The sequence below is a fragment of the Ranitomeya variabilis genome, chromosome 1 (genome assembly GCF_051348905.1).
Source record: "Ranitomeya variabilis isolate aRanVar5 chromosome 1, aRanVar5.hap1, whole genome shotgun sequence".
NCBI classification, from domain to species: Eukaryota; Metazoa; Chordata; class Amphibia; order Anura; family Dendrobatidae; genus Ranitomeya; species Ranitomeya variabilis.
In genome coordinates this window covers 537,490,958-537,505,888 of record NC_135232.1, presented here as the reverse complement: position 1 = coordinate 537,505,888, position 14,931 = coordinate 537,490,958, and the positions used below count along the sequence as shown (strand labels likewise).

Below are 14,931 nucleotides of genomic sequence, written 5' to 3'. Positions count from 1 at the left end.
TGTGCTTTTATTTCACAGCATGCGTCGGTACGTCGGGCCAACGCATGGCGACGGCCCTGTACCGACGCTAGAGTGAAAGTCTTAGAATGACAAAAACTCAGCAAAAGAAACAGGCAAAAACATGCTTTTTTGAAGCAAATTTCTTACTGCCTCAAGAGCAGGTTGCATAAAAAAAAAAAAAAAACACCACATTTGTAGGTCTACATACTTAATGGGTTATCTTGCTGATTGTATGGGCAGTGTGAGGGTGTTGATTTCGAAAACAAAACCTTAAGTAAATACATTATTACAGGAAGCTGTACTTTTTTTTTTTTTTTTTTTTTACACAAACCTCTTCCATTTCGCTTTGGTGTCCTTTTAGATATCTCCGAAGTTATAAATATTTCCTCTGGATTTCCACCTTCTTCCTCAATAGCCTATAAAAAAATATCAGAATTAAAATCTTCACCTTATTAAAAATATGCAAAATATAAAAAAGGAGTGGGCAACACCTGAGTAATAACACAATTGGGATCATCCTGATGCATACAATAAATGCATAAGTGTACGTTCCCACGGTCAGTAACCGGCAGCGCTTTGGACACAGCACATGTCCGCTCCATCCAAAGCACTGCCGGCTATTGAACGTAGGCGATTCCGCATGTGTTCACTGAACCGTGCAGATACACCGTACCCAATACATGGGATGGGAAATTTAACTTGCGGAAACTGAAGGGTCTGGAAAGACATGCCGAATGTCCGTCTACGCATGTAAGCCAGAGGCTGCACGCATAATGGAGATGGAATTTCTTCAAATCCCACCCACTATGCTGTAACATTTGGCCACTGCGGGTTGGACGCTGCGGATGTACGCAGCGTTTCCTAACCGTGGGAACATAGCCTAAAGGAAAAATAGGAAAGAGGTATGCAGAAACTGATCAAAGATAAATTTTTGTGTATATTCTATATACACATATACATACGCAAGAAATGTTTTTGCAACATGATTGACATCACATGACAAAGCAAGCTGATTAAAAACATTTACAATATGAGCCTAATATGGCCTGCCAAAACCACACACACACACACAACCTGTGATATGGTTGTTAGCGGTGCCAGAGATGGATTATGGGGCATATATCAAACAGAGCATGTAAACATGGACAAAAAGTGCAGTAGTACTTGATGATGGACTCCATGAGCAAGTTTACCCTAATTAAAGTACAAGTTGAAAAAAAAAAAAAAAAACAAGATGCATAATCACATAAAAGTAATGAAGGTGCAGATGTGTTTCATATCCCATAAACAATGGGTTGAATGCACAAGATCCTCCAATCACGTGTCCATGCAAAATATCAAAAAGGTAGACAGAGTGCAAAAGTAAAAAGATAACTTGAATAATAGCTGGCAGGATAGCAAGTCAAAGAACAGCTATAAACAATACTTAACACTAAGACTAGTTTCACATTTGCGGTAGAATAACCGCAAACTGAAACGCACGATAAACCACGTGCAAACGCAGCGGGTTTTTTTTAGACGCATAAGGTAACGCATGCGGTTAAAAAAAACGCTGTGTTTTCACACGCATGGTGGAAAATTTAACAGGAGAAAAATCTAGAGAAACAGACACCGCCAATGGGACTACAGTGGGCGGGTATTATGGGATATCTTTATATAGACCCTTGGACTGCTGAAATCTACAGATTTTGCTACTGTATCCTGTGTCATGATGGATCTTCGCATGTAGAGCTTTTATTTCAACCTGGATTTAAGTATCAAGCTGTTTCTTGCCTGTGCGTTTGCTTACAAACAACTAATAGAGAACGACAGAAGGACACGGCGTAGGCGTTTTAGGAGACACCCCATTATTGAACTCGGGGAGAGCCGTGGAGCCTACCACACGCTTGTTAATGCCAACCCGGACAAACTCCCGGAATATACCAGGATGTCTCAAGACTCTTTTCGGGATTTGGTTGGTCGTGTCCAAAGAGCCATCCGGAGACAGGACACCCAGCTCTGTAGAGTGATTCCTGCAGAGGAAAGTCTCCTGGTCACATTAAGGTACGTAATAATTCTAAACAAATGCCAGTCATAATTATTGTTGGTCTGCCATGTATTATTTGTATTTTCCTTTATGTCTATAGCTAAACACCACCATAAATATAATTGTTCGTAATTTTTTTTTTATTATTTTATTTCAGATTTCTGGCTACCGGAGAGAGCTCATCAACGCTCCACTTTTAGTACCGGCTTGGAATTTCCACCTCGTCTGGAATAGTTGCGGACACCTGCCGGGCTTTGTTGAACGTTCTCCGGGATGAAGTTATCCCCCTACCCACCGCAGACAAGTGAATGGAAATTGATGAAAAATTCTGGAGTGTGTGTGGTTTCCCCAACTGTTTGGGAGCGGTGGATGGAAAGCACATACGCATTATCAAACCCACCAGAATTGGTTCGGAGTACTTTAACTACAAAAAATATTTTTCTGTAGTGCTCATGGCAATAGCAGATGCGGACATTGGAGCTTTTGGCCCTGGCAATGACTCACAGACTTTCAAGAACTTGGATATGGGCCGACATGTATATGGCAAAAAATTAAATTTTCCCCTGCCACGACCTCTCCCCAACACTTAAGGCCCACTGATGCCATTTGTTATAGTTGGGAATGAGGCTTTTCAGATGTGTGAAAACCTACGGAAGCCATATCCCAGTCGGGACTTTAACCACACTAAAAGGATTTTTAACTACAGACTGACCAGGGCCCGAATAACAGTGGAGTGTACCTTCTTGTCTCAAAATGGCACATTCTTGCGACAGCCATTAATCTAAAAATGGAGACAGTCGATGAGGTGGTCAAAGTCTGTGGGGTTCTCCACAATTAAATAATGGCTAATGAACGACCCATCATTGAACTGGATGAACCAGTTGCAAACCCATTGCCAGATTACCAGCATCACCCGCTGTGGTCAACTGTTGAAGTTGGCCACATGCGGAACCAATTTTGCTGCCTATTTTGATATTGGACATATGGCATGGCAAGATAATATTGAGTAAAATGTGCTGTTGGGTTTGGGTCTGTACCAGTTATGTTTTAAATGTTACTAATATTTTTGTTAATAAACTACGTATTTTGATATCTTTACCGAGTCTCCTATGTATTTCCTCTAAAAAACACTTATGTTCTTAGTGGTAAGGTAGTTGGCGTCATTACATATCTATTGGATGCAGACTGAAGATACGATGGAGGTATAAGACAAAAAAGATCTATATTCACCAAGTCATGTGTGAGAAAGAGGGATTTTTGGTACTCACCGTAAAATCTTTCTTGTAGCCTTCATTGGGGGACACAGGTAACCATGGGTGCATGCTGCTGTCGCTAGGAGGCTGACACTGCAAAAAAGGAAAATAGCTCCTCCTCCGCAGTATACACTCACCGACAGGCACAAAGTACCTCAGTTAGTTAGTGTTAGAGCAGTAGGAGAAGCAACCAAAAAACTCAACATACGTACCAATCCAACAACGAAGGCACATAGACCAAATAATGGTACAAACAGTTAGGGAGGGTGCTGTGTCACCCAATGAAGGCTCCAAGAAAGATTTTACGGTGAGTACCAAAAATCCCTTTTTCTTTATCGCTTCATTGGGGTACAGGTAACAATGGGAGGTCTTAAAGCAGTCCCTAGGGTGGGAAACAGGAAGATTAATCGAATAAATGGACTCAGGTCAGCCGATGCAAAACCGCCGCTTGCAGCACCTTTCTTCCCAGGCCTGCGTCAGACGAGGCAAGGGTATGAACCCCATAAAAACTCGCAAAGGAGTGCAAAGATGACCAGGTTGTGGCCTTACAATCTGGAAAACCAAATCCTGGTAAACAGCCCAGGAGGCCCCCACCCCAGAGCTGAATGAGCCTTCACTCCCGGAAGAGCCTTCACCTCCGGAAGAGGCTGTTTGTCCTGAACACGGAATGCCTCCACAGCAATAGTGAACTTAGAAGCAAGGAGCCCATTAAGAAATGCCCGGTTCGTCATCTCTGAGGGTTCAGATTGACGAAAGGGAGCAGTCCTTGAAAGGTAGACTTGGATAGCTGTGAGGGGATCCAGCTTGTAGAGGGACTTCTTCAGGAGATTGACTGGAGAGATACAGAAGGAAGGACAATGTCTTCATTAATGAGCAATGACAAGACCACCACCTTGGGTAGAAAGGAAGGAACAGGCCTGAGAACTACCTTGTCCTGATATAGAATCAGGAGCGGGGAACAGCAGGACAATGCCGCTAACTCTGAAACTCTCCCGTTGAACGTAATTTAACTAAGACGACAACTGTCCAAGACAGGAGAAAAAAAACGTGATGTCTTGAACGGGCTCACCAGGAGCGCACTGAAGCGCGCCAAATACACGGTTAAAAACCCATGGATCTATAGGAAGACTATAAAAAGAGTTGCCAGGTGGGCGACTCCTTGAAGAAAGGTGCTTTACCTGGGAACGAGAAGCCAGACTTCTTTGGAAAAGAATTAACTGAAACAATAGAGCAAAGTCAAGACCCACTTGTAGAAAACCAAGAATGGAAGGAAAAGAAAAAAGGACATAGGGACCAAACTGTCATGTCGGACGCTGTTCAGACCAGGTCGTCCGACAGACAGTGGTAATTCCGCTTTTGACCACTATTTACTCATTGGCGTCTGCTAGATTTTGTCTAGCTCTTCCGGGGTTAATTTACCTGATCCTCGGATTGGAAGCTGGGCCATTTCCATGGCCTTTAAATAGTTCTCCTGATCATTGGGCATTGCCGATTATAGCTTCTGTCTTGCGTTGTTATCTCGGTCTGGAGTGGAGAGCTGGTGGTTGGAGATTCGTTGCTGGTGGTGTATATTCCTTCGTCTTAGGCTACTTTCACACTAGCGTCGGGCTCGGCCCGTCGCTGTGCGTCGGGCCGACGTTCCCGACGCTAGCGTTGTCTCCGCCGCACAACGGGGGCAGCGGATGCATTTTTCCAGCGCATCCGCTGCCCCATTGTGAGGTGCGGGGAAGTGGGGGCGGAGTTCCGGCAGCGCATGCGCGGTCGGAAAAAGCGGACCGTCATGAGCAAAAAACGTTACATGTAGCGTTTTTTTGCTCCCGACGGTCCGCCACTGCACGACGCATCCATCGCACGACGGGTGCGACGTGTGGCAATCCGTCACAATGCGTCGCTTCATGTTAATCAATGGTGAAAAAACGCATCCTGCAAACACTTTTGCAGGATGCGTTTTTTCGGCAAAACGACGCATTGTGACGGAATGCAGTTAACGCTAGTGTGAAAGTAGCCTTATTTACTCCTTCCTATATTTGTGTTTATTTTGCCCTGCACATTTATAGTGTATTCCTGAGTGTCTGCGGCGTGGTGTATATTTTCCTTTATCCTTTTCTGTGCTAACTGTGGGTATTGGTGTATTACCTCTTCACTGGGTGGTGGGTGGAGGTTTCAGCCTAGGGCTGAGCTCAGGAGTTAGGGTGAGGTTCGAGGCCTGAACATGCACACCATCAGTGTAAACAGAGGGTCAGTCAGGATTTCCCTAGTCTGAGGGAAATTGCAGGGGCCCGGGTTATTAGCTCTAGCACACCAAGTCTCTCCCTGACACAAAACCTTGTCCACACTCCACCTGAAGAAGGCCTTTCAGTATTTGTAGTAGAAATGCAAGGATGCTGGTTTCCTGGCCCCAATAATGGTCTGAATGACCAGATGGGGGGGGGATTGGGGACAGCCTCCCTCAGGACTATGGTCTCAACGGCCATGTTAAACTCTGAGACTATAAACTCTGGTGGAAGAGGGAACCTTGAGAGAATCTGGACGGCCTGGAAGTTTCCAAGGGGCGTCCATGAACATGTTCACCGGGCCCTTCTTGGCCAGTCCAGAGCTATCAGGATTATAGGGATCCCTTCTTCCTTTATCCTTTTCACAACACTCGGACAAGGGGAGAGATGGAAAAAGATAAGGCAGTTGGAATTGTGACCACGATATTACTAGAGCATCTCAAGAGGTGGCTAGCAGTTCCCGGGACCTGGCTACGAACCAGGGAACATCGTGGTTTATCCGAGATGCCATAAGGACAACGTCTGAGGAGCCCCATTTCTCTGGATGAAGACGGCGGGGCTGAGCAATCACCCGCCCGAAGTGAGACCTTGATGGCTCAGAAAATCGGCTGCCCGACTTTCTACCCTCGGAATGTGCACGGCTGACATGGCAGAAATGTGACATTCTGCCCATTGCAGAATCCTTGTTACCTCTATCATAACTTGTTTATGTAAGCCTCGGCCGTGGCGTTGTCCGACTGTATGCAGACCAGCTGGTTTGGAAAGAGAGAATGCCAGTGGCGAAGAGCAAAGAAAAAATTGGGGATGGGTACGATCACTCCTGTGCATGGTAGGGGGAAGGACGGCCTGAAGAACTCCTGGGGCCTGCGTCGTATGTCTTGGAGGGTGAAACAGAAGGAAACTTCTTCCTGGGGTAGAAGAAAAGTCGGTTTTGTAGCCGGAAGTCGCCATCTCTCTCGAGATTGAAACAACCTTTTCCTATTAAAAGGACATTTAGACTTGGACTGGGAAAGCGGGGTGCTTTTCCCGCCGTTGGCATCCGAAATTATTTGATCCAGCTTGGATCCAAAAGGTCTAGATCCTTGGAGTGTATAGCAACAATGTTGCTAGTATCTGTTGCGGAACAACCAGCCGCATCAAAAGGGAGAGGTCACGAGATATTTGCCGGCACGGGCAATCTGATATGCCAGATCTGGCATCCGATTGGGAGAATACTGAGTAATCATTCTTGCCCCGGCAGACATTGATTTTGACACCCAGGTGTAGGCAAATATGGGACAGAGAGAAGAACCAGCTGCTTCAAAGGCTGACTTAGAAAAGGATTCAATCTGTCTATTTGTAGAATCCTTAAGCGATGCACTTATCGGTAGAGACAAGGCTGTCTTGGAAGACAGGCGAGAAGCCAGCGGATCCACATTAGGGATTCTGCCCATTTATCAAGAAGGTCTGAGCTAAAGGAGTAGAGGATGTGTAGCCTCTTCCTATCTGGGTAGCGCTTTTCAGGGTGTTCCCAGTGTTTAGAAATAATCATGACAACTTCCCTGAGATTAGGGAAAGCTCCGGGAAGGACATTTTACCCCTTAGAAAGCAACATAGTGCTCCTGAGCAGGTGCCTCGCCCTTCCTTAGGTTCAGAATTTTGGTAATTTGCCAAGATGAGGCTATTGAGCATATCTTGCATCTTTCAGGTCTAGTCCGTATCAGACTCAGACTGGGAATCCATATCAGACCCCAAAAACCGCCTCCGAGGAGGGGGCATGGGATGAGGAATGAGTCCAGGAGAAAGTAGAGGAACCCGCAGCTTCATTTGCTTTGTACCCGATTTGTCCCTGTGAAGGTCGCGGTCAGGTGCGTGAGAATCACCGTGAGAGGCGTTCGGCGCACTGGTTGCAGAAAACAATATGGAGGTCGCTCCAGGACCTGGACCAGGGACTGTGAGACTTCAGTCAGATCTGAGACTGACTGTGATATGGCAACAGCCCACTCCAGAGGGAGAGAAGTGCTCTCATCCCAGGAGTTAGAGGGTTTCTCTGAATGCCACTTTTCTTGGACAGATGGCACAGGCATCAGGATTATAGGAACAGGAATGGGCCTCCCTGAGATTGGACATAAGTGATAGACTAGGGCTACAGCTGGGGAGAGCTAAGCCATTGTGGAGAGAAAATAACCAGTCTGGGCTGGTCCTACCTGATAACAGGGACGGCACTGTCACTGCTCAGGCTGCAGTGTCCCCCAGATCCAGTGCAGGTTAGTGATGGACGCCTGTTGTGCCCGTTAGACGATGGTGACTGCACGCTTCTTCATATGCTTTCGGATCTTCACACACTTTGCAGGTAGAGATACACTATCTCCTCCCTGCGGGGGGTGTCTCGGGATAGAGAAAACACTCTTACTAGGCTAGGAGACGGGGCCTCAGCGTACGGCGTGCCTTAATTAGCAGAGAGTCCAGCAAGGGGGCGTGGCTAAGCGGATGGCGACCGCTTCTTGGCTGGGGCCCAGTAAGCAGGCGTGGCTACACAGTCTGGGAGAAGGCCCAAAGCTAAATTAAATTAACAGAGGACTTGCAATTATGCGATGCCTCGGCACCTGCAATGTCAGATGCCATATTCTGTGCGCAGTTCTGTCACGGGTAAACAGTGAGGCAGACGGGTAGCTGCCGGGGACAGAGAAAGGGACATACCCGTAAAAGGCGAGTCCCGAATCCCTATTCACTGACGAGGACCACATCAGGAGCCCTCAGGGTGGGTGAGGGTCACTGGAAACAAGGATCCTCCTTCCCGCACAGTCTCTGGATGGTGCAGAAGATGGCATTAACCCCTTACAAGAAGGGGGGGGGGGGGGGGGAGTCACCGCTGGTGACCACTGTCTTCCTCAGGGGTGAGGGGAAAAGGCAAGGACTGGCCACCAATAATCACCCTGAAAACACCAGTAAGGCTACTTTCACACCTGCGTCGTGTGACGCACGTCGCAATGCGTCGTTTTGGAGAAAAAACGCATCCTGCAAAGTTGCCCGCAGGATGCGTTTTTTCTCCATACACTTGCATTAGCGACGCACTGCGACGGATTGCCACACGTGCGACGGACGCGTCGTGTTTTGGCGGACCGTCGGCACAAAAAAAAACCTTCCATGTAACTTTTTTTTGTGCGTCGTGTCCACCATTTTCGACCGCGCATGCGTGGCCGAAACTCCGCCCCCTCCTCGCCGGACTGCAGAATGGGCAGCAAATGCGTTGTAAAACTGCATCCGCTGCCCACGTCTTGCAGTTATTCACAGCGTCCGTCTGTACGTCGGCCCAACGCATTGTGACGGGCCCGTACCGACGGATAAGTGTGAAAGTAGCCTAAAGGTGAAAGGGGATAAAGTTCTGCCTGCGGGTCCGAGAGTGGGCGATGTGGGTGACATCACACTGCTCTCTCGGTTGCATAAGTGTGGGAAAACAGGGTGAGACATTACACCCCGTTACCCTGAAGCTGAAGAACCTGAAAGACAAAGGAAAAAGATTAATAAAACACAACAGGTGACCCGAAAAGGAAAAGACGGATCTGGGATCAGATCCAGGTCTGCCTCTTACAGACACTAAGCTTAAACTGAGGTACTTTGTGCCTGTCGTGAGTGTATACTGTGGAGGAGCCATTTTCCTTTTTTACCTAGTGTCAGCCTCCTAGCGACAGCAGCATACACCCATGGTTACCTGTGTCCCCCAATGAAGCGATAAAGAAAATGATTTCATGAGCACCAAACACAGCCTCATGAATTCACTATTTCCGACACCTGTCCAGGTGAGTATTATGCCTTCTATGACCTCCATCGTCTCTTCGGTTTGTGTGAAATAGATTACGTAGACTGAAGCGAAAATGGAGGTTTACAAGGCAGTTCTCAACTCACCAGGTCAGGTGTCCTAACTAATGAGTTTTTTGACACATGACTTGTTGAGTATAGTTCTGCTTTGTATTACCGCCATTGCCTCTTCAGTCTGCGACAGATTAAGCAATCTGAAGAGATTATGGAGAAAATACAAGTATTTTTTATTTTTTTCATAGCTCCATACCAAACACACAAAGCTGCAGTGTTGTACTTAAAGGGAACCTGTCACCACGTTTTTGGAAGATGGGATAAAAATAGCGTTAAATAGGGGCAGAGGTGGGCGTTACATTAGTGTGTTTGTTATGCGTTTATTACCCACCTAAGTTGCCGAAATACGTTTGCAAAGTCTCCGTTTTCGCCTGTCAATCAGGCTGGTCTGGTCAAAAGGGCGTTGTCTTCCCCCAGATTTTGCGTAGTTTTCCGTTGGTGGCGTAGTGGTGTGCGCATGCCCAAGGTCCCGAATCCTCTGCCGGGGGATTTAAAAGAGCGCGCTGTTAGTTTTCATTGGTGATCGGTGGGCGCGGCCATCTTCCTTTGGCCGCGCGTGCGCAGAAGCGGCGCTCTGCTGGCCGCGGCTTCAGGAAAATGGCCGCCGCGATATCCATCTGCGCACGCGCGGCATCCCGCGGCCATTTTCCTGAAGCCGCGGCCAGCAGAGCGCCGCTTCTGCGCACGCGCGGCCAAAGGAAGATGGCCGCGCCCACCGATCACCAATGAAAACGAACAGCGCGCTCTTTTAAATCCCCTGGCAGAGGATTCCGGACTTTGGGCATGCGCACACCACTACGCCACCAACGGAAAACTACGCAAAATCTGGGGGAAGACAAGACGCCCTTTTGACCAGACCAGCCTGATTGACAGGCGAAAACGGAGACTTTGCAAACGTATTTCGGCAACTTAGGTGGGTAATAAACGCATAACAAACACACTAATGTAATGCCCACCTCTGCCCCTATTTAACGCTATTTTTATCCCATCTTCCAAAAACGTGGTGACAGGTTCCCTTTAATTACTGGAGCTATGAGGTAGCAAAAAAATCAAAGTGTATGGCGCAGTGTGTTTATTTGGCGTACGGTGTGTGTTTTGCCGGCGGCGAAATACACACATAACCTAACACTATTGGGGGCAAAAAACTAACATTTATTTAAAAAGAAAAAAGAAAAAAAAAACACAAATTAACTGTGCCTGCTTGGGGTAGAGTGATGGAACTGGGGGGGTGTAGCTGTGAGGCCTGGCTAACTCTGGACGATGCAGGGGTGGCAGGAGAAGGGGCAATTAAAGTACTGGGGTCTGGGAGTTTGGGGATGGTGCTTGACGCATGAGAGGACAGAGACACACTGGAAGGGTGAGACAAACCAGACATTACAGACACATTGAGAGGTGAGGGGGAGGGTTAGCGATAGTCCGCTTTTTCTTTTTCCCTTTCTGGGATCAGCGCTGCGGTCTAGGGAGCCTCAGCGGGCTCATTTCTTGAGGCCTGGTCATGGTGGCCAACCATGCCAGGGTCCTTGCTGCTGCATCATGGTGGTAGAGCAGAAGGCCATGCCTGGGTCCTGCTGCATCGTGGTGGCAGTGAAGGAGGTCCAAGCAGGAGCAGCAGTTGTCATGGTGGTGGCGGTGGGCTGTCCAACAGCACTCGGAATGGTGGTGGTGCTGTAGTGGTGTCCGGCAGTGCTTGGAATGGTGGTGGCCATGCAGTGGTTTGCAGCAGAGGTCGGCATTGAGGTCAAGCGTGACAGTGTTGGCACAGGTGGAAATGTCGCCACTGTCTGATGAAAATACCGACTCTACTGCATAGCCTGCATGTAAGCAGCATTGCAGGCCTGCATGACACTAAGCTGAAGATCAGGAGTAAGGTGTTCCGACATGCCCTTCTCTATTTGATTAAAAAAAAAATGCTGTGCTGGCCTCTGGAGGTCGGCTTTCACTTGGTCAAGGCTTTTGGTGACCTCCTGGATAAGTGTATTCATATGGTAATGGCACTATTCAGTCGGTCACCATCGCCTTGAGTCCATCATGAAAGACCGAGCTTAAGTGCAAAAACTCGGGCATGAGTGACCTGTCCGAGGACCTCTGCCGCTGCCGGAAGAGCCAAGAAAAAAAATAAAAGAAGGAGGCACAGGACTGGGACAGGGGAACACCTGATGGACCAGCTTCCTGGTCTCCAGTCTGTGTTGAAGGCACGCTTGCTGCAGCGCTGCTGGATGGCTGGGACGGGTCCGTGGCTGTTTTACGAAGGACCGCTCCAGAACCAGGGTCAAGAGTGCTGCTCTATGTGCTGTGGGGAAAAAAAAAAAAAAACCACAACAACAACATTAGTACTAAACATTTACAAAAGTAAAGCCAACTCCTGTGGAATAGAAAAATACAGATTAGGCAATACAACACATTACATCACAAAAAATACTTACGTTCTCTGGGCAAGGACCGGTCTCAAAAATGCAAGGATGCGGTGATATTTGTATTTGCGGATCCTTGCTCCAAGACTACTAGGAACCCGGCTCTCTTGACGAAGGTCCTTGTTGAAGCGATCCTTCATCGAATGCCAACGTATTTTGACTTTGAGCACTGTTGAAAAATATAAAGAATGATTAGACAATGCACTTTTGACCGTGATCGCACAACTGTGTGTGATGAGAAACTCTCAGGAGTTTCTCTCATCACACACAGTTGTGTGATCCCGGCCAAGGTCACTGCTGCAAGCACACCGCATTGCAATACTTATAAAATGCATTTCGGACTCGAGTCGGGGCGTTGTCCCAGCCATCTCACATCGCTTTGGCCACTTCATTCCATAGGCGCCGGATCGTCACATTGTCCGAGTGCTGCGGAACCTGGGTGTCCCACAACGGTACTCGGTCATGGACCAGGGAGATTAGGATGTCATTGTCTATGAGGTCCTCATCCCGTTCTGGAACCTAAAAAGTAAATAAAGACATTAATGTTGGAGACAGAAAACTGGCATGAATATTCAAAGTCAAGAAAAAAAATAGAGGTGTCAAGAAGAAAAAGGTTAAGAAAGAGGAAAGTAAAGAAATGCACATTCAAGAATAGTAAAGTCAGGATACAATAAACAGCCAGGTATACTTACACGCTGCCGCCTTGCCACCCAACCGTCTCCACGCTGCTCCTGCCACAGTGGAAGAACTGCTCTAAAAAAAAAAAAAAAAGTTAAAAAAATGTGTCACATGTGTAGATGTGACAGAGAATACTTACCAATCTGAAGAGGTGTGTACTCACTTCACTTTCATTTCCACCTTGTGCAGGCCCAAGCCAATGCTCCTCAGAAGATGACAGTCTGATGCATGCAGCATGAAAAAAAAAAAAAAAAATAAGACACAAATTAGGACATATAGAGACAGAAAATAGAAAATGAAGACATTGGCTATGATACTCACATTGTTCAGAATGTGGTTTCCTCCAAGGTGCTTTCCTGCATCTGCTCTTGTTCCCAGTCTGCTGAGTAGTGACCTGCCAATGTCTACTCCCTCCTTTTCTCAGTTTGTATGTGGGGGGTAGCTAATCAGAGTCTAGACATGTTTTCCTGTGGTAAAACCCATGCGTTCACATAGACCGTAACGTGTTTTTTGGCCACATTCCTTCCGCTAACAACCGCATGCGTTTTGAGACGGCAAATTGACGCCTCTTAAATAACTACACGTAGCGTTTACAGCGCCAAGCCGCAGACAACGAAACGACGCATGCGTCGTTAAACGCGGCAAAACGCAACCAATCGCAGGCACCTGCGTGCCTAATGTTAAAGTAAGGAATACATGACACATGCGGAAAATTGCGGCACAAACGCTGCCAACACAACCGCAAATGTGAAACCAGCCTAAGCAGGGTGAATGTCCCTATGCACACAGTACAATCCACCGTGGAAGTTCTCATGACTGACAGTGGTAAAATTTCTGTGATACGACTTATGTTTAATTGTGAAAAAATGGAAATTTGGCGAAAAATTTGAAAATGTAGCATTTTTCCAACTTTGAATTTTCATGCCGTTAAATCAGAGAATCATATCCCACAAAATAGCTAATAAACCACATTTCCCACAGGTCTACAATCAGCACAATTTACAATTTTGGAAACAATTTATTTTGTTAGGAAGTTATAAGGGTTAAAAGTTGACCAGCGATTTCTCATTTTTACAACAAAATTTGCAAAACTATTTAATGGACCATCTCACATTTGATGTCACTTTGAGGGGCCTATATGACAGAAAATACCCAAAAGTGACACCAATCTAAAAACTGTATACTTCAAGGTAGTCAAAACCACATTTATGTAGTTTAATAACCCTTCCGGTGCGTCACAGGAATTTTTGGAATGTGGAAGGAAAAAAGCATTTACTTTTCTTTCTAGACTTTTTTTTTACTTTTGCAAGGGTAACAGAAGAAAATGGACCCCATATATGTGGGAAATCCACTGTTTGGGCACACGGCAGTGCTCGGAAGGGAAGGAGCGCCGTTTGACCTTTTAAATGTAAAATTGATTGGAATAATTAGCGGTTGCCATGTCGCGTTTGGAGAGCCCCTGATGTACTTAAACAGTGGAAACACCCAACAAGTGACACTATTTTGAAACCTACACCCCTTAAGGAACTTATCTAGATGTATATTGAGCACCTTGAACCCACAGGTGCTTCACAGAAGTTTATAGCGTATAGGCATGAAAAGTTAAAAGATTTGCCCAGATAAACCTTTAAGCTCCAAATTTTGTATTTTCACAATGGTATCAGGAGAAAAATGAACCCCAAAATTTGCTGTGCAATTTCTTCTGAGTTCACCGATAGCCATATGTCGTCAAAAACTACTTTCGAGGCACAGTGCAAAGCTCAGAAGGGAAGAAAATAGAATTAGTTCTTACCGGTAATTCGGTTTCTAGGAACCTTCCACGACAGCAGTATCGGAGGATGTCTCCCCGCCCTAATAGGGGACAGGAACAAAGAGGTTAAATACCCCTCCCCTTCCTGCAACCACCAGTGTTTTTTCTGGACACAGTCGCATGTATAGTTACCATTTAAGTGCAGGAATCATAAATTTATAAAACAGATAGGGAGGGAAATTAGTGCTGTCGTGGAAGGTTCCTAGAAACCGAATTACCGGTAAGAACTAATTCTATTTTCTCCAGTCACCTTCCACGACAGCAGTATCGGAGTGATACCAACCGCTAATTTCTTTAGGGAGGGACAACCGCCTGCAGAACACGTCTGCCGAACGTTAGATCCCTGTTGAAGTTGAGCCTGTAGTGCCTGGTGAACGTGTGTATTGACGACCAGGTGGCGGCTCTGCAAATCTGCTCTGCTGATGCGCTTCCCCTTCCTGCCCAGGAGGTTGAGACTGAGCGGGTAGAATGGGCCTTTAGTGAAGCTGGAGGTGAGAGCTTCTGAGAGGAGTATGCTAAGCTAATGGCCTGCTTAATCCAATTAGCGATTGTGCTTTTGGCTGCCTTCTTGCCCTTATTACGCCCCGACCACAGGATGAACATGTTTTGGTCCAATCTCCAATCTTCC

The 14,931-nt window shown here is 46.7% G+C and overlaps 1 protein-coding gene across 14 annotated transcripts in view; it reads right to left on the bottom strand.

The window, feature by feature from the left end:
- LOC143766726 (scaffold attachment factor B2-like) overlaps positions 1-14,931 on the bottom strand; it is a 593,416-nt gene that overhangs the window by 528,785 nt on the left and 49,700 nt on the right. For all 14 annotated transcript variants that reach the window (XR_013213635.1, XR_013213632.1, XM_077254619.1 and 11 more), the window contains exon 2: positions 332-416. Coding sequence is in view for 12 of the 14 variants with exons in the window: in XM_077254619.1 (XP_077110734.1) it covers positions 332-416 (85 nt within the window). In the remaining 2 variants the exon portion in view is untranslated. The remainder of the gene's footprint in view (positions 1-331; positions 417-14,931) is intronic.